The sequence below is a fragment of the Lissotriton vulgaris genome, chromosome 12, assembly GCF_964263255.1.
Source record: "Lissotriton vulgaris chromosome 12, aLisVul1.2, whole genome shotgun sequence".
NCBI classification, from domain to species: Eukaryota; Metazoa; Chordata; class Amphibia; order Caudata; family Salamandridae; genus Lissotriton; species Lissotriton vulgaris.
The window spans coordinates 158,315,477-158,337,918 of record NC_141700.1 but is presented as its reverse complement, the minus strand read 5'-3'; the positions used below and the strand labels follow the sequence as shown (position 1 = coordinate 158,337,918).

General features: G+C 42.7%; 1 protein-coding gene across 1 annotated transcript in view; it reads left to right on the top strand.

Moving 5' to 3' along the window:
- Window positions 1-8,758: 8,758 nt before the first annotated feature.
- The window catches only part of HSF4 (heat shock transcription factor 4), a 385,922-nt gene continuing 372,238 nt past the window's right edge, over window positions 8,759-22,442 (top strand). The window contains exon 1 of the mRNA XM_086947661.1: window positions 8,759-9,057. Within this exon, the coding sequence (XP_086803787.1) occupies window positions 8,935-9,057 (123 nt within the window). The 5' untranslated portion in view covers window positions 8,759-8,934. The remainder of the gene's footprint in view (window positions 9,058-22,442) is intronic.

Sequence of the window (22,442 nt, the reverse complement as noted above, 5' to 3'; positions counted from 1 at the left end):
GGTGGAAGGTGATGTTGTGTGGCGCTTCACATCCGTTGCTGTACTGGATACAGTATAATGCGTGGAGCATTTTTTCTACTGGCCTCGTTACATTGCAACCACTGCCACATCCAAGCTTTAGTCATTCCCTTCTGCCCCTACATGACATATTCACATTTGTATTCTTGCAATTTCCAGTGCTTTGCCCATTTTGCTTTCACCATGTGCTTCGTCTTTGAGACTTAGGCATTGTTAGAAAACGTAATTCTCCAATTTCTTTACATGCTTCTGGCATCGTTTGTATAACCAGGATGTCAGGAGCTCCTTTCTTTACATATAAAGACTAAACTAAGTTGCCAACTTGAAAACTGGAAACAATTGCGACTCTTTGCTCAGGCTGAACATGAGCTCAGCGCCATACCAGACCAGCCTCCCGTTTGCGACAAAGTGCTTCAGAGCAAGGGATCATGGACAGTGATCTTGAGGTCTCTTCCTCTAGCACTCTGAGATTTGGCATAACCAGGTCTATATCTGAAGAATGCAAACTTTTCTCCATCCTTCAGTGCCACGTGCATTCCCCACACACAGTTGCCACAACCAGCACACAGCTTTCTATGTTCAAGTGATTAATGAAAGACTGACGGTTGTCTAGCCCGGGTATATAGTAGTGTCAATTCGAAGGCAATCCTCCTGGCTCTCACTAAAACTAGCATATCAGGGGTGGGGCAGCCAATTGTAGTTCAAACAAGCTGCATAATGTTTCCCTTATAATGTTTAATCCTTGGACAGTCACATAAGACAGGACCCCAACGGGTCACGTCCATCACCCAGTATTTTACCAGTCCGCTTAAAAAAAAAACACCCGTCACAAACTGAACAGCTAGAGAATATCTGAAGCGATCAGCCACATACCACTGATCAACTGAAGACCCTAATTTAGTACACCAGTGACCTAATTAGCTACATACTATGACCGCTTTGTGACATCTCATAATGATCATCATATATAGGATGAGATAACCATGTCCATCTCTACAGATCTTGACACTACCTCTCCCTCCATCCTATTCCTGCTAAGAACCATAAACTAAACATAAAATCTCAGAATGCAGTGCCCAGCGTGTTAGACCATGTTCTTGAGACATACTTTAAAGTGACCTGCAGAGCTGTTCCAGGCTTCCAGCTAACTGAAAACCAAAAAGTGCATGCCTGCTACACTTCTTCATCCTTCACACTGGCAAGTGCTACGTCACGAACCACAATAACCACACCTTGGTGGTCATCAGACACTACATGGACACACTAACAAAACAAAGACAACACCATTCCAACCACACACCCTACATGGTGTACAATGCTAACCATGTAGACAAGCACATGAGCGCCCACATGGGGTTAGAAAGCGCTATATAAATGTTACAATACAATGTCAGCGATGCAGTCCCAGTTTGCATTTTACATGTTTTACATCTTCTTGCTTTGCCTAAAAGTATTTACTTTTTCAGATGTTACATTGCTCTGTTTTTTTCATGCGACAAAGGACTCTTGTACAGCTCATACTGCAAAATGAGTCACTTTAAGGTGACTGGTATGTGTTCAGGTTGTGGGTGGGTGTCCCTGACAGTTAACGACTTTGAACACTGAAGGAGTGAGAGTTCTGACAGAACGTATCCATGAGTCATAAAGGTGTTCTGTCTACATGCTCATCCAATCCTTGACCTCTCAGCAGAGTCCACCGAGCGAGGCGACACATACGTGACAACTGTAATTAAAATTTTATGTGAAAGTGTCTGGAGGCGGCTGCACAGCCCTTAAAATATTGATAGCACCAAATGAAAAGAAAATGCTGTGCTTACAGGTAAAGACAGAGAGGGTGTGTGTGTGTGTGTGTGTGTATGTAGGGTCAGACTGGCCCATATGGCAATGCCTGAAGGGCCGGCCTGACAGGTAAGTGTGTGGGCCGTATATTTATTGGCTGTTTGTGAGTTTGTTTTATAGTTGGTGGACTATTTTTTTATTTTATTTCCCAGATATTAATACAAACATTGCAAACAGCAAACAGAAATGCATGCAGTCTGCCATACCTTGCAAAACACATACAGAGCTTTTTTTTGCAAGTTCAAGTGCCTTGATTAAAAAATGCGGGACAGTTATTTTTTAGCTATCTGACCTGCTAATGGCGCGCGCACACACGCACGCACGCACGCACACACACACACACATATATATATATATATTTGCAAGGATGATGATGGGGAGGACCGATATGAAGTCTACCACATACATAGATAGGATTTCAGAAAGATGTAGGAAGAAAAACATAGAAGTGACTAACAAAGTGAGATACTTTGAAGGAAAATAATGAAATGAGAGTGACTGAGCCACTCCGAGGACCACCACACACTCCGCAGTTCTTAGTAAGGTTTCATCACAGGCTCATATGTTCAGAATTGAAACATTTTCGATTCAAATCCAATATTATTGTTACAACTTGATTTTTTGAATTCAATAATATTGTTGCTACTCGTTTCTGTGACAGCTAACAAGCACTTGCAAAAAACAATATATCTGGCATATTTTAGGCAAATGTTTGCTGCTGTGTGATATGTCTGGCTGCAATAACAGAAGCTAATAGAGATGTATCCAAATAACGGCCAGGGGGCATGCTGTATGAAGCACAGCCTTTTAGTTAACATGATTAACGCTGGCCTTAATTACACAGGACACACCGCTTGGAAAGGATTCCTTGCAACACTTTATTTGCTACTCCCCTTTCAGAGACTGCCATCTCTAAGATGCCACTCAGTGCCCTGTAAGCAAGGATTCTTTTAAGAGCAACAAAGCGAAAGGCAATGGTAACACCTACTACCTCTACCAATCCTACACAACATACCTGCTGATGTCACAGGTGAAGGCCAGTTTCCATCATACAAGTGGTGGTTCACCGCATTGGTGCAGAACCAATTATCTAACTAGGGTGCTGGCCAGGGGCAACAGCTCACTAACATTATAGGAGTTCTAAAGCATCCTGGTGTTACTGAATGGACAAGCGCAGCACATGAGTAAATACAATTAAGTGGGGACCGTGTGTTTGTCTGAGGAAAGGGGGTGGATAAGTTGGCAATCCAAGACACTTTTTGTGAAACACTGTTTCAATGGTGCATTATTATGCAATGTTCTTCATGATAGAGCTGCATTATGTTCATTTTTATTTAAAACAGGCCAAATCAAAGCAGTTTTAGTCATGTGTGCTCACAAGGGTAAAAAAGGGTAAATAAAATAAGCGAGTATTAGTCTGTTTTCTCATTTTACTTGATGCTTGTCTGGACAACAGTCCTCATTTTAAAGCCCCAAATAGGCGTACTTTTAAAAAATATTTGTGAAATATGGAACAGTGACTGTTTTGAACTGACCTCAAAGAGCTGCATTGAAATGGCATTAAATAGTTTAAGATCCTGTTTTTTTTTCTAGTCTTTCATTATCTATTCCTAATGTTGCTGAAAAGTGTTTGTTTGGGTATATATACCTTCTTATTAGTAGAGTCAGCCTTTACCAGTGCTTTAGGACAAACAGGGCCGGACTGGCCATAGCGGGCACCGGGCAATCCCCCGGTGCGCCACACGGGTGGGGGCCGTTTTTAGGCCCCTGGAGGGCGTTTTAGTTACAGGGCCTTTTTTCCAGCATAGCTGCAAAATCGGCCCTGTACCAAAATTGGCCAAAAACTGGCCCCGGCAAAGAGCTCGGCGACACCTCCAACCCCCCGAGTCGGGAGGGGGGCGGCCGAGCACTTTGCCAGGGCCCGTTGTGGTTCCCAGTCCGGCCCTGAAGACAAATGAAATGTATGTGAGAGAGGGGCTATGGAGAAATGAGGGGCACTTTTGCATGTAGTCGTGAGGGAACCCGAGGAGGTAGTCATGAGGGATTTGGAGCCAAAAATGATTGTTGCACCGGGTGCCAATAGCTCTAAAGCCGGCCCTGTATTTATTTATGGTGTTTTTAGAGCACTGAGAATGCTTTTTTAGGCGATAGGTTATAGCTGACTAATGTTAGGTTTTAACATATTTGGTTTAACACACCTTCGAAGTGGTAGATCTGTACGTTGTTGATATATTTCACCTTACCGTGGCTTCCCATGGGTGCCAGTTTGACAGGTGAAAAGGTAGAAGAATACAATATTTATGGAAAGCTTTCTAGTGTGTTATACCCGTAACCCATATGGAGGGTTTTTAAAATATGCTTCACTGCAGGACTTTAAGTGGGCCGGGTCCTGCCGGTGCTCAGGACGGGCAGTTCAAAAAAGCAGGCGCTGAGACGGGTCCCTTTTGGGCTCTCCATTTTTGCCCTCACCTTTAGGGTGAAAAAAAATCTTAACTCTGCAGCAGTGCCACCCTTCACTGCCTTTGATGTAACTCAAAAGAGACTTATTATAAGTCTTTCACAGTCTCATCATTTTAGAACTGAAGCATTTTCAGTATTCTGTACAACGTAGCCATAGTTGTTGCTTATTTCTCTTATGCAACTAACAACCATTGGCATAGCCTATTGCCCTGGCTAGTTGTAGGTATAATGTCACTTGTTGTACTATACATCTGTATGCAACGACAGAAACATCAAATTGCCAGTGGGGCAGCAAATTATGCTAAGCACAAATTTTTACCTTATGTGTTTTAAGCCACGCCCTACCTACATCGCCCATGCCCCTTTGAATTCAGTCGGCCATCAAGCAAGAGAGACTATGATAAAACGTTTCCTCAAGTCCCATGTGCAGCACCTTACTGCTAGATAGGACAATAGTTCTAGTAATAATCCTTTTTACTAATTGTATCGCTTTAAACGTCTTTTCATTCTTATCTAATTGTGTGTGATTTTAAACAAGCTTTTGTGCATAGATATAATATTGTAACAATTGTAATTAATTGTACAAGAAAGAATCATTCCTTCACGCCCCTTTGAAAGACTCCACAGTGTTTTCATCCCACTTAAAGCCCTGCTTCACTATACACAGCTTAACTTACATTCACCAGAACACTCATTGCCCATCTATGATCTGTATCGACTTGGCCCAAAACCTGTAGCTGCATCTTCTTGCGTTTCTTATAATTATGTTTTCCGTTTGTCTTCACCTTTCTAGATGCGTAGATAGAACTGTGTTTTACAGGCAGTGCGAGTTCCATTTTTTGGTGATATGATGAGTTACAAGCCTGTCAATGCCGGTTTTAATGTCTCTTTTTATACATAGCTGTATTTTAATGAGTTTTAATTAATTGTACTATAAGCTTTTTCTTTCTTAACCACAAATGTATGAGCTTGCCATTAAGACCCATTAGTAAAATAGAAAAAATGATGTACAAAAATTACTGTTCGCGGCCTCTAGAAGCTAGAATGAATTGAATCTTAACAGCTTTATAGAATTCAATGTATAAAATGCCTTTCTTGACCCAAGAAGAATAATGTGTTCCTTAGATATTTGCTGGCGAGCCGTATGACTATAGTTATTTTTCGAGATCATACACCAAATGAAAACGTTCCGATAGGATGCAATTTAACAATTCTGTGGTTGGTCACTTGATTTACATCTTCTCTGCTGCTTCCGGAAACCTTGTTACCTTGGCCAACAATTGTAGCCCATAGCTCGCAAGAGAAAACGCCATAGCCTCCAGGCTAGAGAGAACACATGTCCTATAAAAAAGGGTTTCAGAAAATGTCTATGTTGTGTGTCAAAGAGCTGAAGAGGTACAGAGTAAGTGGACTCCTTTTTATCTCTTCGAAGGTGGCAACATTCTTCATGCAAACCCAAAGACTTCCAACTGCGTTTAAATTTTCCCAGTGGGCTCAGAAGAAACCTTAGACATTTTTCTCCAAGTATAACTGACATTGGGGCAGCCAAGTATAACAACAGCTCACTATTTTCACAAGTAGTTACAGTATTTCATCCTAGCAGCATCTATATTGACCATTTCACGTGCTTTTTTTGGGGTCACTTATGATTGGATAGACCCAGCTCCCGGAAGTCTAGAAGACCTAGGTTTAACAAGGCACTCTCAAGATATTGAGGCCATGGATTAAGAGGCGTGTCAGAAGTAATTCCTAGAACGTCCTATAGAAGTGCCTCAAGACAACCTGCATTAGCTATAAGGTTCTGAACTAAGTCTTGGCCAACTTCAAGTACCAATTCCTGCTTCACAATATTAAATTCTAGCCCTAATTAGGACTGGGCTCTAGAGGTACAGGTGACCAAATTTCTAAAATGTCAATATATGAGATTGAGACATTTGACTAATTTCTTCAGAAAGTCTTCCACAACACATATAAGCATAAATATTAATGTATCTTTCATTACAGATAGTAGTGAAGTGAGGAGTGCCAAACTACCTTAGAGCAAAGGACAGAGAGTCCGTCTTAAATTTTAATGCTGGGAAATTACACTTAGAAATCCCCAGATTGACCATAAGCCAAGATAGTTACAGCTAGCCACATGCGCTGCCACAACTCCACCAATTGTTAACTTGACTCCCTTCTTTGTCTTGTGACCAAAAAGAATATATGAATTGGATTAACCATGATACAATAGGTGAAATACTCCACGAAGTCAATTTACTTCATAATGGGAACCTATCCTGTCAAATGCTGCAACGTAGTCCCCAGAGCACGCATAGAAGAGTTGTTTAAGGGTGTTAATAGCCCGTTGACTACGGAGAGGTAGGTTTAAGATATTAACAGGAGGAATTTATGGAGCATGTCCAATATTTCAGTTTCTCCGGTAGGATTCTTGCACTGAATTGTAGACTTGGCTTCTAAAGGTGCACAGTTTTTATTCTTTTGCACGATTAATTAGAATAATTTCAAACCATACATTAATTTTACACGTAAGTAGAAAAAGACATAAACACAAATTGGGGGAAAAGTGCAAGTATATTAAAATATAAATATTTCACAACAACTATAATAATTAAGAAGTGAGTCGTGGAAATCTCTGCTAAAGATAATTGCAAGAGGAACTATGTTTAAAATACAAGAGTTCAATTAACAAAAATTGCAGCCTGTATAAGCAGATATGATGAAATCAATACCAACTCATATATCACAATACATGAAGCTCAGTGGTAAGCCCCTGCCAATTCAAGGCTTAATAAAAGAACTCCATGAAAGTTAAAAACCAGCAGCACCTGTCTTAAACAATTAAAGTGAAAGTGCTTTCCAGTATACACCGAGCGCCCCCAAACAAAGATGTTTGTTAAGTTCCCCAAATATTACTGAGCAAATTGACTGTATAAACAGAAATGAGAGCCACAAAGGATCTAAAGTGCCAAAAAAACCAATTTGATTCAGATCACATCAGATTCTGCATGCGGCAGTCTGGTCCTAAGGCAGCTGTTCAAGTAAGCTACAGAGGGGAGCTCCCTCCTGGGGATCTAGCTTCTAAAAAAGCAGTAAAGTGTTCATGAGTGTGTCCTCTCGAGCCTATTGTTTATCCGCTGCCTTTGCTTGATCTTTGGGTGGGTGGTTTGGTCAATGTGTGTGGTTGGGTATGCAGGGGCAGAGCTCCGGGGGAGGAGGGGTGTTTAGGGTGTGACGCCCCCCTAATAAATGGACTCTGGAGTGTTTAGTTGGGTCCGGGGCCTCCAATTGGGCTAGTAGTGTCTATGGCTGGGTTTCCACTCGGATTAGCAGCCCTTACACCACAGTCTCTATAAAACTTTGCACAGTTTGTATACACCTACTCTTCCTCTCTCACAAAACAGGCCAAGAATACACAAAGGACTGGATCGCTCTTGTGTGATGCAGAGAAGCTCTTTAAATGTACCACTATTTTTATCCATTTTGTCATTTCAATGGCAATGACGGCTCAGTTTCAACCCAAATCCAGTCTAACTGACTAAGCTACCGCCTTCTGGGTCTGGGGCAGCGTTGTGGGTGCGAAAGAAGGAGGCCATTGCCTCGTTTCATGTCAGAGACATGAGAGGGGACCCTTTTTCCAATTATTCAGGGTTGCCAAATGGCAAGTTAGTGCCTTTGACCATTTCATTTATTTAAGATACACAAGGTCAATGCCCAAGATTTTTCATTACTGAGCTTAGAGGGGCGGTGTAGGTTATTGAATAGAACAGGTTTTAGCTTCGAAAAACCTTAGCGCCATGAACAATGGTGCCGTGGATTTAAGACTACCTTCAAAAATTAGAGGTGTTTCCATCAATACCCCACTCTAGACCAGGCCACTGCTCCCCTGGTATCTTCATTAGATAAACACCAGTGGATTCAGCACTACTTCGTTTCTAAAACAAATAGCAGAAAAGGGACAGAAACAAACAAAGATTAATGAAGGGAAACGTCTGCATGGAGAACAAAATGACAGTTTTGAAGAACAGGGGGGGGGAGTGGGGATGCTGTTAATGGTGTTATTTGGATATATCATAAGGCACGCATGCACCATAAGAGTGGATGGTACCCACTGCACATAAACATGCTACTTATCCACAGCTGGTCCCGCGCAGACTTCACATAAAGTCTGTCAGGGCTGTACACGTTTCCATCCCGAGCCAGCATACCCTGGCTTGCGCTTTAGTTCTGTGCGCCTGCCAGGGGAGGCCTCGTGCTGAATGGCCGCGCCGGGTCCTGTGCCCGGGGTGCATGTGCACGTTCTCTTTGCATGACGCTGCATGTTTATTCAAAGCTTTGTCAGGCAGGCGGCCGTGCACTTCCATTCTGTGCATTGTTCTCTGCAGGGGATGATGCTCGCCGTTTATGCTGAGTTTTTAAGAGCGCGAGCAGCGGGCTCTCCGGTGAATCGGTGGCTGACGCTGCTGCTGCCGCCGCCAGTGTGACCTGGATACCTCAATGGTTTTCCCGCTCTCGCCCACCCTCCTTGGCTGCTGTCTCTCGCGCGCGCATAGACCTACCGTACTCGGGCTGGGACTTTGACAGGCATGGAGATAGTGTGACCCGCGGGACAGGACGATGCAGGAGCCCCCCGGATCCCTGGCGATGGACGGCTATTCCAGCAATGTGCCCGCCTTCCTCACCAAACTCTGGACCCTGGTGGAGGACCCCGACACGAGCCACCTCATCTGCTGGAGCAGCGTAAGTGACGCGTATGTGAGGCGAGCGGGGCCAACAGGCCCAACGGTAGGCCAGCGCGCGCGCGGATAGTGCGCCGAGCTCTCGAGCGCGACGCACACAGGCCATTCCTGTATATCATCATTATGCAAGAAGCCTCAACTATCGTCACCTGTAGACAGTACGGGTGGTAACACGGGGCCAGAGGGCGCAGCACGGCATAGGTCGAGTCATTCACAACTTTTGTATCAGGCTCTTCCTTCCATCTGTTGCACTTGTTTCTATCCTTTCTGCCATTTGCCCATGTAACCATGTTATATTTCTATGTACGTCTTATTAACTAAATTAATAGCATGCTTAATTTTGCTGGCCAGGCCACACCGGGATACCCCACACGAGCAGCCGCCAGCCGCCCTTCCTTTGATGCGCTTCATCTGCGCGCGGGGCTCCCCTTGTTAAAATCAAGCCGCTGAATATTTTGCCCAGCAGTGACGGCTCCCGGGCTGTATTTATAAACTCTCTTCCAGCTGCTATATTTAGAGGCTTCAAGGCAGCGGCTCATTTCGGTCTGTTCGGCTTAGAGCATTTGTAATGCGTTTTGGACAACAGACCGCGCCTGGCACAGGCCTGCTTGGCAATCCGGGATATTGTGACCTGCGTCACAGGTTCACACTGCGTTCCTCGCCCCTTCCCAGAGTCAGGTGGCTGGTGGGACTGGCCTGACTTTTGATGCCATCTCTAGGACTGTTTCCCTTCAGAGCCTTGGAGGGTTTCTTGAAACTCAAGGTGGGCACCCCAAATATCAGTCAAGAGTTCGCCCTAATAAACATAAACCTGGTCTGACACCCCTTCCTCTTAGGTATTGAAGCCACTGACCTGCCATTGACCCTGGGCAAGGTAACACCTTTGCATAGTACTCATGCCTGAAGGCACCCTAGCCTGATTCCAAGTGGCAGGCAGGTCCTCAGCACCAGTTTGAAAATGTTCTTCAGTGTATTGATTGCACACTCAGCTGGCCTAGCCCAAGAACCAAGATGGGGGGTTGGGGCTGCTTAAGATGAGTTAAAAAAAATATATATTCTACTTTTAGAAATTGGGAGCACAGGGATTTCTCAGGGTATAAAAATGTAATTGTTTTTCTTGATGGGAGTATTTTTACATGGTACAAAATGAACAAATACTGCCACATCCAATAGCCCTGGCTTTAATTTGCCAAGACATGTAAATACCTGAATTTGCAAATGCTGTTTACATTTGTTGCATGCACAAATTAAGTTTATCACATTAAAGCCTGACCTATGGGCCTTACCAATTTCATGTAGTAAGATAAAGAATTGAATGCAACAAATGGCATGATGATGGAGTGTCATTTGAGATGTAAATGCAGAAGTATACTCCATATAGCCAACAGCATGACTTCTCCGGTTGCAGCTAAAGCCCACTAGATTGTTCATTTTAAATTATTGGTAATAATAGATCTTGCAGACAGGTTCACTGTCAGGCCAAGCCTAAAAATATAATTTAAAACTTTAAACCATGGGTATGTATTGTTCATAACTCATGCTTTCTTTGCAGCTGGAAATTCATTTAGATGAAACAGTGTATTTTCAAGTTCGGACTGACCTTGTGGGCAATATGGCAGTGTAGATAGGCCAGTGAGACAGGGCAGTGTGTGGCCCGGTTTTGTGCTGTGTTGGGCTTATTTTGTGACTGTGTGTGGGCTGGTGTTATAAACATCTTCAAATGAAGACTAGGTGCTAGTGGCAAGCATCATTGTGCCGGCTGTGGATGGTGTTATCTCATTGCATTCAACGTGGATGTACCAATCACACTTTGCGTACAGAAGAGCGGGAAGTGTCAATGCTTTTATCTTTTTGATAGAGAAGGAACATAGTGATTTAGACTGCTGCATTTCTCGCATATTACCTTATACGTCGCCTGCAGCAAGCAGAAATGCATGTGGTTCGCCAAACCCCATTGACCACCACGGCAGCATGTCTTAAAAAGTCGAGAATTGTTGGATTGTCAAATGCGGGACTCTGTTTTTACTACTCAGTTCCTAAATGTCGGCCACTTTTATTTTGGGTCTTGGGCCTATTTTCCTACCCAGTCGCCTTGCCTACTTTGCCCCATAAAGCTTCTCTTCACACCAGACTGCAACAATAATTCCAGTTGCATTTTGTGGTAGGTCACTGGCAGTGATCCGGACATAGAAATGGGGCAGTTCCGGAAGAAGCTTGTATAGAGTTGTGTGTAACCTTCAATTAGATAGGAAAAACTGATCAGAAGTTGGGAAAACTGTGTACCAAGGTCTTATTGCACCAAAGGATCCCTGGAATGTTAAAGCTGTGCCAGCATGTGGATCCTTGTGATGGGGCAAAACACACCCTAGCAGCACTTTTGGTGTAGGAAGCTCCAACCCCGAGGCACTCAGGCACCGATGCTACAAATGAGGTGCCTTAAAAACTGAGGATCCTCCAGAATGCTTCCACCTGAGGGGTTTTTAATAGTGACATGTTTATGGTTGAACAGTAATGTCAGAGGCCCATCACTATATCTTCCAGAGACCTGCGGTCCTATAAATTTCATACATAATACAAGAGATGCCATACTTTTTATATTACTCATCTGCCCATGCGCACTGAGTGCCTGGGAGTAACACTCTCTGAACCCCCTTTCTGGGTGGCTCTGAGAATGAGTCATGGACCCCCAAGGTCAGAGTGGGTGTGTGAAGCTTGTCTGAAAGGAGGACAGATTGATTCTCTCATCTCTGGTCTGAGCAAAAGGCGTGTTTGGCCCACAAGGTAAGATAATGACCAGGCTCTAAGCGGCTGACCCCGAGGGCCTGGCCCTAGCCTCCCCCAACCACATAATCATCCTGAGCTCCTTCAGAGCGTGCTAGGAGACTTCACCCTGGGCCATGAGCCATGCACAGAAGTTCATGAATCCCTTTTACGTGCCACGGATCTTCAATGAAGGTCAAGCGCCAAATACTCTTCCAAGAAAAGCTGTAAACGCTTTTTGAAGGGCACAAGGGGGGGCCCTTTCTTCCCCGAGCCACTGTTCTCTTCAAGTGCGATTGTAAATAAGGATCTTCGGTGACTCTAATAAGTTGAATTACTGGGAGAACCTTATCTTTGTATGATTGAAAAAAGTTGAGCCGCCAGCTTTACTGCCTCGTGGTATTACACTGCTGCAAGAGAGATGCGCCACAGACCGTACTGCCTGTGAGAGGACACATCTCAGGAAGTCTAGCTTTTAAAATTTCAAATCGTTTTATTGTACAGAGAGAGCACATATGGCTTGATATACGAACTGCACTTTACAAAACATACGTTTTACCTATACCTATGTGCACGGAATTCTCCGCCCCGACTATGTAGTCTCTGCGCACGTAAGTATATGTTTTGTAGTACGTGTACACTTGGAGTTTTTTGAATACCGAAAGTATCAAACTTACTCCAAAGCGTAAACGTAAAAAATGTAGGTGCAAGACCATAGAGAAAATACTAGCATGAACTACATCAATTCAAGTGAGCTGCAGTTGTGATTGTACACATATTGGGATTTTGAATCGATCAGACTTGCATAATGTTTTGATGTAACATCTGTGTACAGCTTAGAATTTTCTCCCATCACCCAAAAGGAAAATAAGCTTTGGCAAAGTCCATAGGCTCGGGCTAAATGTGGTAACGCATGCAACATAAGCACAATAGAGTGAGGAATTCGTCAGGGAACCTGAAGGAGTGGGACAGAGAGGGCTATAGCTGTGAAGTGGTCTTTCATGAGAGTCAATGCAAGCACTCAAGTGGCGGAAGGATGTACATATGTAAAATCATTTTTGTGGTCGCAGATGGCACAGTCGGCCGTCTCTGACCACATAAATGCTTTGTACATTTGCCCCCAACTTTCTTTGTGGGGCCTCTAGGGCAGTAACACAGAATCTGCTTCACATAGTGTTAATTTGACAATACAGCGCAGTTGGGCTCCCATTTGCTCTACATAAAAGGCCAGTTCCATATAAAGACAAACCTCTACATAATGTTGACTTCATGTAAAGCCAATTTAATATATTTAAATGCAAGGCAACTTGAGTTTGAAACACAAGAGGGGTCCTATTTCTCAAAAACGGACACAGCCCAGCAAGTAACCTTGCTGCGTTGCGTTACATTCCTGTCCTTTCATCAAAAGACACAATTGATGGACGGAATGTAGAACAAATCAAGACATTCACCCCCAGTCAAGAGATCTGGGTTAAACCCATCATTCTTTTGCTCACCATGCCACCCCAGTTTAGACCTGGCCATATGCAAATCAGTCTTGACCCTGTGCCTCATGGGAACAGTCCGGCCCAAACTGCCAAGCCAGGTCCTCCCTGGACCGGAAACAAGCATCCTAGGACCGGTTTCGGGGTTTCACCCCTCATCAGCCAGGTTAGCTTGATTCCAGTGGCACAGTGAGCCCAGGATCCACGTCTGGGCATACCTGGTGCACTTAGGGCGAGAAAGCAAAAGACCCACAACTGATGGGCGAATGCAGAACAAATCAAAACATTCACCCCCAGTCAAGAGATCTGGGTTAAATCCATCATTCTTTTGCTCACCATGCCACTCCAGTTTAGACCTGGCCATATGCAAATCAGTCTTGACCCTGTGCCTCATGGGAACAGTCCGGCCCAAACTGCCAAGCCAGGTCCTCCCTGGACCGGAAACAAGCATCCTAGGACCGGTTTCGGGGTTTCACCCCTCATCAGCCAGGATAGCTTGATTCCAGTGGCACAGTGAGGAAGGACCCACGTCTGGGCATACCTGGTGCACTTAGGGCGAGAACGCAAAAGGCACACAATTGATGGATGGAATGCAGAACAAATCAAAACATTCACCCCCAGTAAAGAGATCTGGGTTAAATCCATCATTCTTTTGCTCACCATACCACCCCAGTTTAGACCTGGACATATGCTGTCCTTTCCTCAGTGCTGGCGCACATTAGGCTGTCTAGTATCAATGCGGACACCCTTGAATCATGGTGCAAGGGTAACTATGGTGCATGCAGGATTATTTTTGTGCACCTTCCTCCACAAAAACAATTCTGAGAGGCATCTTCCTCTTTCTCTGTATGCTGTAGGATGCAGCACACATAGAAAGAGGAAGTTTTGAGGCGAAATGAAGATATTTCTCCTTGTTATGCCTCACCTGGGAAGGCGTATCTTTTTGGCGCATTCCCAGGTCTACCAGCAATGGTAAATCTGGGAAGGTGCATTCAGTGTTCTCCTTAGGTCATGTTTTTGTTTCATAGTTCTTTTGCAACAAACTGTTCTTCATAAAAAAAATGTGCATTTAAAGTTTTCATGATAGTTTTTTATTGCTATCTTCATTTTATAATACTTACTTCCAGTAATCATTTTCAAACAATCATTTTTAGGTTCGCCTGCAGCACACACGCGCTGTTATCAAAAGCTATTTTAAATGAAAAAAGCTTAAAAACAGGTTTAGAGCCTGGTTATTATTACTAATACTTACCATTGGTTGGCTTCAATGTCACTCTTGATTCCTTGCTTCTTACTGGTCACGCCTCTCGCTTCCTGCAGGCTGTTTACCTCCTCATGCAGGCTTCTGTCCCTGCCAGGGAGCATGGATCTAGCACAGCTTCGTGTTTGCAGACAGCATCTTTCAACTGGCCACATTGTAATTGTAATTATATACCACTTACTACCCCAGAGGAGGCGTCAACATGCTTTTCGGTGAGTAGCACACTGCTACGGGACCCAAAAAGGATTAGTGGTGAATGAGTATAGGGAGAAATGAAATTAATTTGAGCGGTGGGAATGTGAGGTTTTTATTTTGCTTGAAAAAGGATAGTGGATCGATAGAAGAGGAAAGGATTTGCATTTATATAGCGCTTGCGACCCCTGATGAGGTGTCGAAGCGCTTTTCAGCAGGTAGAACACTACTCCAGAACCCAAACAGGATCAGTGGGGAATTTGTATAGGGAAATATGAAATTAATTTGAGCGGTGGACATTTGAGTCTGTTAGTTGGATTCAAAAGGATAGTGGAGAGATAAGAAGGAAGGGTCTAGAAAGGGTTTATTGGAGATCATAGCAGTTGGAGGAGGTTTGGGATGAGTAAAGGGGAGGTGGAGAGGGAAGAGTCAAAGGGAAAGGTTTAGAAAGACTTGTTTGGGAAATTTCAATAGTAAAATAGGTTTGAGATGATGGAAGGAGGAATAAAGAGGCAGGTGTCTAGAAAGGGTTATTTTGGAGATCATAGTAGTAGAGTGGGGATGGAGATGAGTCAGAGAGTGGAGGTAGAGGATATATTGTGAGAGGTATAGGGTTAGATATAGGGTAGTGCATTGGAGATGCTGAATTAAAAGTAAGCTAATTAATATAAAGATACATAAGTACATGGCGGCTATATATGGAAAAGGAAGGCAATACATGTTGATTTAAGTTGTATCAGACGTTCAACTCTTGCTGTACTTTTAACTAATATATTTGGTTTTATAATTAATATTTTTTTGTTTTGTTTTTGTAATTCAATAGTGAAACAATTGTAGATAAATAGTTACGATAACAATGTATGCAGTGACATATATACATGTTAAACATAGAATAATATAACCATAAGTAATATGTACACTTGTTAAGCAGAACTAAGGAATACATATAATAGACATAATTATTATACACATTTATACAAAGGAATACACATATATAGGTACACATGTATAGTCCAAATAAATGCTTATATACACAGGGATATGCTGTATATTTATGTTTGAATACGGTGGTTATGAGGAGAAGAGCCAACTCTTAAGTAATGTTCTGAAGATAAGAAAGTTATCCAGGGATCTTATGTTCGGGGTAAAGAGTTCCTTAGTTTGGCTGTTTGAACAAAGAAGGATGTGCCACCTATGGTTATTTTCTTGCTTGGTGGGATTTTGAGGCGAGGTGGTAATCTAGAGTCGAGGTTCCTTTGTTGAATGTATTTGGTGATTTTATTCCTGATGAAGATTGATCCTGTTCCATGTATTGGATTGTGAGTGATACAAAGCAGCTTGAATGTGCATCTTCTGGCAACCGGTAACCAATGTAGGGCCTTCAAGGTATGGAAGATGTGGGGCTGGTGCTTTATGTAAGAGTAGTCTGGCAGCAGAGTTCTGAATCTGTTGTAGTCTTTTCATAGTTGTTAAAGATGAACCGTGGCAGAGGTTATTGGCATAATCGAGTTTAGACAGAACAGGAGAGATAGTAGCCTGGACCTTATGAGAAATCCCAGGTGGGGGAAGATGTGCTGCAGCGTTCTTCTAGTAATGAATCTTGATCTTGCTAGTTTTTCCACTTGTGCATTCATTGATAACTTGTCGTCCATGGTAATTCTGTGGTGTCTTACTTACTTAGATTCTTTAGGCAGTGTTCCTAGATCGCCAGGCCAGGTGGCGAGTGGGTTACTTTTGACCACTCACTCTATAAGACTTGCACTCTATAAGAGTACATGGCACTGTGTGCTGTACCAACCCCTCTCTGCCCCCTCTCGTCACATTTCCCCCACCCTCCCCACTCCTCTCACACCTTCCCTACCCTTGTTCTGTTTCTGCCACCCTCCCCCCCACTTCTCCCGCTCTCATTGTCTTTCCCACGATCCTCCTTCATATTGCTTGTCTTTAACCATCTCTCGCCCAGAGTGAATTAGCAGGGCTTCACTTTATTGCTACTAGTATGTTGATTTCCCCACTTGTGCAGACTGTCATTTATTAACTCCTTCAAATCTTTTTGGCAGTAATGCCCTGATCTAGGTGTCTCCAACAAGTCGATTGTGTGCTACCAGTACCTCGCAGAAACCTTCAGAGTAGTTCCCAGCTTTGAGTTCCTATTTAACTAAGAACTGCAATAAATACGTGTTGCTTTCCTTTTTAAGTTCAGGGAAGGCTATGTTTATTTTTCATTATTATCAGGCTGCAGACAGCAGAAACTGATAATGAGCAGTGCTAAACTGAGATTTATGATGCAGGTGGGTCATAGAAGTCCAGAACAGAAGCAGTGAGGTATTTAACTCTTAAATAGACTTTAAAAAGGAAATTAGGGTGGCAAAGCACAAATATAAAGAGCAAATTTGGTTGAAAATGCTCCTCGCCAGCCAGCAAACAAATTCAAAACTTTTCTGGACAAATATTAACATCTTTCTAAATGGTGAAAATCGACACTTTAACTCAGATATGACAGAAAATACTTGCAGCACCCACATATCAACTATATATACACCAAGGTGCCTCATTCCAGTACAGCAACCATCAACGAAAGACCGAAGGTGACCCAGTCGGCCTCCATTCGGAGAACGAACGCCAAGGCACCAGTGCTCAAAAATAATTTGAAAACAGACTTCAAAATGTGCCTACCAACAATGATAAATCCCCTTAAGTCCCTAGATAGTCACTCAGAAGACTACGTGCAGTTGGGAGTACATGCTACATCAAGGATCGACCCAAAGGTGGTATGATCCACAGATTACGCTCAAGCAGGTACTGAATGCCATAAAACTACAAAGATCCGATGGGGCCCCGGGGCCAAATGGCCTGTCCAATGCCTTATTCAGAAAAGATCAGGCTTTCTGGTCAACACATCTAAACCCACTGTTCACCTATGCTTTGGAGACATGTACCATCCCAGACTCATGGTGAGGAAGTATTTGCCAACCGATATACAACACAGGAGTTCATTCAGACCTAACCAACTATAGACTAATAGCATTTATTGATGTCAAGGCCAAGATATACGCTTCAAACCTGTTGACTGATCTAGAAGATTGGGTCAACAGCATAAAACTAATCCCTAACACACAAACAGGATTCCGCGCAGGGATGAGCATCCTAACAAATCTATCAGCAGTTACGTTCCTGGCCGATCAAGCCATCGCTAAATCAAGCTTCCTGCATGCGTCCTTTGTAGACCTCAAAGCCGCTTTCGATAAGGTTCTTAGAACCAAACTATATGCAAGAATCAAAGCTTGGGGAGCTCCCGCAAAATTGCTTGAAGTGAGCATCAACCTTTACTCAAGAACGTGGGTACAAATAAAATTGGGGGTGGTCGAAGTTTAACCACCAAATTTTTAAACACAAGTGGCTTAAAACAGAGATGTGTCATGGCCCCCTGTTGTTCAACATCTATACAGTGAATCTAGAGAATCACCTCCGCTTAACTCAAGGAAACCCCCCGAAACTGGGTAATGCCCCAATAGCAAGCCTGCAATATGTAGATAACATTGTTCTACTCAGCAAAACACCCTGAGGCCTCCTGTGGCTGATCACCCAGCTAGGAGAATATACAACTATTGCTCAATTAGACATTAACTTAAAAAAATCGAAGGTTATGTGCTTTTCAAGTCCTCACAAAAAAAAAAAAAAATTACCCTGGTCAGCAAATAACAACTTAGACCAAGTGGAATTTTTCTTGTGTTTGTGTATTTGTTTCTCAACCACTCCGCACACAAACTCAGTTGTCCAGTGAAGCGACCATTAACCTGGCACCATGACAAAATTGCCACGACGAATGATAGGCAATGAAACATGTTGGCTTACTTTGAAAAGGTTTGCGACATGCTGTGTCTTTAATGTTGAGTAAGCTCAACAGTGCGAATAAAAAGGGCAAAGCCAAATGTGAGTCTTAATTAAATTTTAATTCTGGGACATACTGTCCTGTATAGTTCATGTTTCTTTTTTGCTTTGGATACATTCATTTCTAGTCTTTCACCTTTCTTGCTTCTTTACTGGACACAAACTCTGTGTTTTTGTGAGAAAGCAACCGATGATGATAGATGCGGGCGTGCTGGTGAGAACCTGCCAGTAGCCCCTCTGGTTTAGTCTGAGGTGCTTTCTCACTCTTTCACCTATTTTTGATGTGTCCTATACTCACTTATCTTGGTCAAGGGTATATGTTTATGGAGTGTTCTGATTAACGTTGTTTTAACAAACTTGAATGTTTGGTGTACCTAGGATAGGTTTAGACAAAAAAATGAATCAGCTGTTGGGTGGAGGTGGATACCGCCTAAACACCTTTCCTCTGTAAAAAAATCAATGCTGCTCCTTCAGAAGCCAGGTCTTTGTTGTTTAAATGATTGATGGGTGGAGGGTGATCTGGCTTTAGCTTTTCCTTCTATAGCTCCTTCTTGTGAGGAAGCATACAAATACCTGGGGATACTATTAGATCAGCTTCTAAATTACAAAAGCAAAACAGATGCTATTCGTATTTAAAACCTTTTCAGAAAAAACATAGCGACTGCTCAACAAATCACTTGATAAAAGTTGTCGCAGCAAAATTCTCGCCTTCAATCTCATATGGATCAGAACTGCTAAACATGAAGGACTCATCAGCCTTAAATACTGCACAATCTAGTCTCTTTAGAAAACTATTTTCAATTCCACGCTACACATCCCAAGCTCAGATAAGATTGTACTTCAGCTAAAAAAAACAGATACCAACAAGACAAGGGGCCCTCGTTAAATACTACTGGAGAATGAGGGCAGCAGAGGAAAACTCCTCAGCCCATTACTGCTGGATGGAGGTTGAAAAGTAATCCAAGTCGAATAAGTCAGTATACTTCGTTTTAAAGCAATCACTTTCATCTCTAAAGTTGGAGGATGCTTGGCTCACAATACCAGCCTACACTGAGTTAAAAAAAATCACCAACAAAGCCATTAATCGGCAATCTCAGCTAAAATCCACACATGGGTGGTGATGCCAAAGTATATAACTCTAAAACCTAAACCATATCTGTTGGAACATTTTTCAAGCTCAAGAAAGTTCAACCTGATATTACTGAGGCTCGGAGTGTATTCATCTAAAGACCTTACCCCAAAATGGAAACAGTTGTGGCCCAACACGAAATGCTGCTTTTGCGGGTACGGAAACGAGTCACTACTCCATCTATTATGCACTTGTCCAGTGCTACTAAACCTTTGGAAAAGTCATTGATGGCCAATACTGAAGCAAGAATAAATAAGGACTTGCAGGTCTGCCGTTATAAAATGCTTAGGAGGCTTCACAGTCCAAATGGCATGCAAAGCGATAAAGTTCTTGTGGCAAAAGAACTAGAGAAGAGTGACAGATGAATTAAACATGCCTCTCAGAATTAACTTTGCTGGCTAAAATCTAAATCCCACACTTTACATGACCATTGCAGCAGCACTTTATTCCTAAACTATGTTAATGAATTATTGCTTTGGACAGCCTGTGATCGGCCTAGCCCCAATATACCAGAAGCCAGATTTCACCTTGCAGGCCTGGACACCATATGTTTACATGCAACCAAGAAGCTCATTTTTAACAACAGTTTTAGAACATATTTTATGAAGTTTAATGTAATTTCATATTCAAATTAGTATTAATGTTGAATGACTTTCAAGTATTTTGTGGGTTCATTGTATCGTGCTTTTATGATTTTAAATGAAATCGAATAAAAGTATTCTTCAACTCTTAAACAAAAGTTGTTCTCAGCTCAATATTGGAGCATGAGAACAGAATTATATTTCTGAATTCTTTCAAATGAGAGAAAATTAAAAGGAAGAGTTTATGTAATTATTAAGTTAACTCGTCATTTTAATTTTCTCCCTTTTCATAGTGTCACATTTACAAACACGAGGCATCATGCTCCCAGTGGGTGGTAGACACAATGCAATATTTATAACTGAAAAACACAGTAATTTTCTTTTAAATGGGAGACATTTGAAGTGAAGAAAAATCTTTCTATGACACATTGTCTTAATGTTTTTCTCTACTTTAAATTAAGCCAATTAAGTTGTGATGTTTTTATGAAACATGTTTCTTCACTTTAAATTCCTCACATTTAAACAAATTCCTCTATTTTCCTGTTATATATAGGGCACCATGTCTACAGCCAAATGGGAGTAATAAGCCTGCTGTTTGTAAAGACACTTTGACTATGGGAGAAAGTTAAAATGATGAGATTTAGGTAATGCATATAAACATAAAGTTACCTCTACAGTTGAATTTTCTCCCATATCAAAGTGCCTCCTTTACACAGAGCAGGCATCTTGTTCCCAGTGGCTGGTAGACACGCTGCCATATTTCTAACTGCAAAAAACAGCTATTTTTTTTCATGTGAGAAAATTAATGTGCAGTAAAATGTTTCAAGTGCAGAAAAATGGCCCTTGTTAAGAACATTTTTGCAGAACATGTGTCTGCTCTCTAAATGTATTCCATTTAAAATACAATGGTTATATGTTTGCGTTGTATGTGTGATGGTGTCACGTATGGCTAAAGTTATGTCCTGTGCAACGTGTGTAAATAAGACACAGGCTCCCAGTCACCCATACACATATATCCCATTCTTTAACATACATTGCCATACATCCCTAGAGACCATGCACTCGCTGATGCACATGGAAGCCCTATCATAGTACCCCTAGTCACAGAATATTGTTGAAACAGTAGTATCGGGTTCCCTGGACTTTAGGTTTAACATCTTGGCTGCGGCGGGAATTCCACCACTGTGCTAGACATTCCAATCGTGGGCGTGGCTCCGACGGCCCCCAGCCGTCATGCGCACACACCCATCGTGACTTATGACCGTCAGGGGCCGTCATGAGCACGGAAGGGGTTAAAGTCAATAAAGCTGGCCTAGGGGGTGTCTGGTAACAATGCACGAGTTACTTAGCTTCAGTGGCTCAGGACAATTTTTACTGATCAGAAGTAGCTCTCATTACAGAAAAGGTTGGTGACCCCTGCCCTGATTCTAATGAGTAGTAAACCAAACCACTCAAATTCTTGCGCAGGGGCCTAGAGCACTGAGGCAGACACCAGCTCTCTGGGAGAACAGTAGGTTCTTTGGAAAAGTCTTATCTTTTCCCCGCCTCACTGGCACACTCGCACTCTCTAACACACCCGAGAGGACCTTGGTCCCCGGAGATGATCCAGTGCATTGAAACAGAATCCCCTGTAGTGCAATGATAATAATTATAGCTCGTTGAAAGTTTCAGTTTCTGTCCTTGGCATTGGTAAGGTGCAATGCCACTCCATCTTCACCTTTGCAAGCTGTGGAGATGATCTTTCTGTTACAGCCTACAGCTGCTCAAGGAATGTTCTCTACTGGGAAATGTTCTGAGTGACGCAGGCGTCAGGGGCATGCACAGGAGTCTCAAGCATGCAGGCATGAGTCACAGACCTGCACAAAGGAGTCTCGGGTTCCTGCCTGATGTTCAGAGACACAGGTAAGGTTTTTGTGGACACGGGGCATGTGTCAGGGATATACCAAATCCTTAGGGACAGAGCACAGGTGATGTTGTACAGGTAATACTGTCACAGTTACACACAATTAACAGAGTAGCAGGTAATATTGTGAATAATACACAGAATGTTGTTAGGGGTGCTGGAGACATAGCTAAGGACACACATTG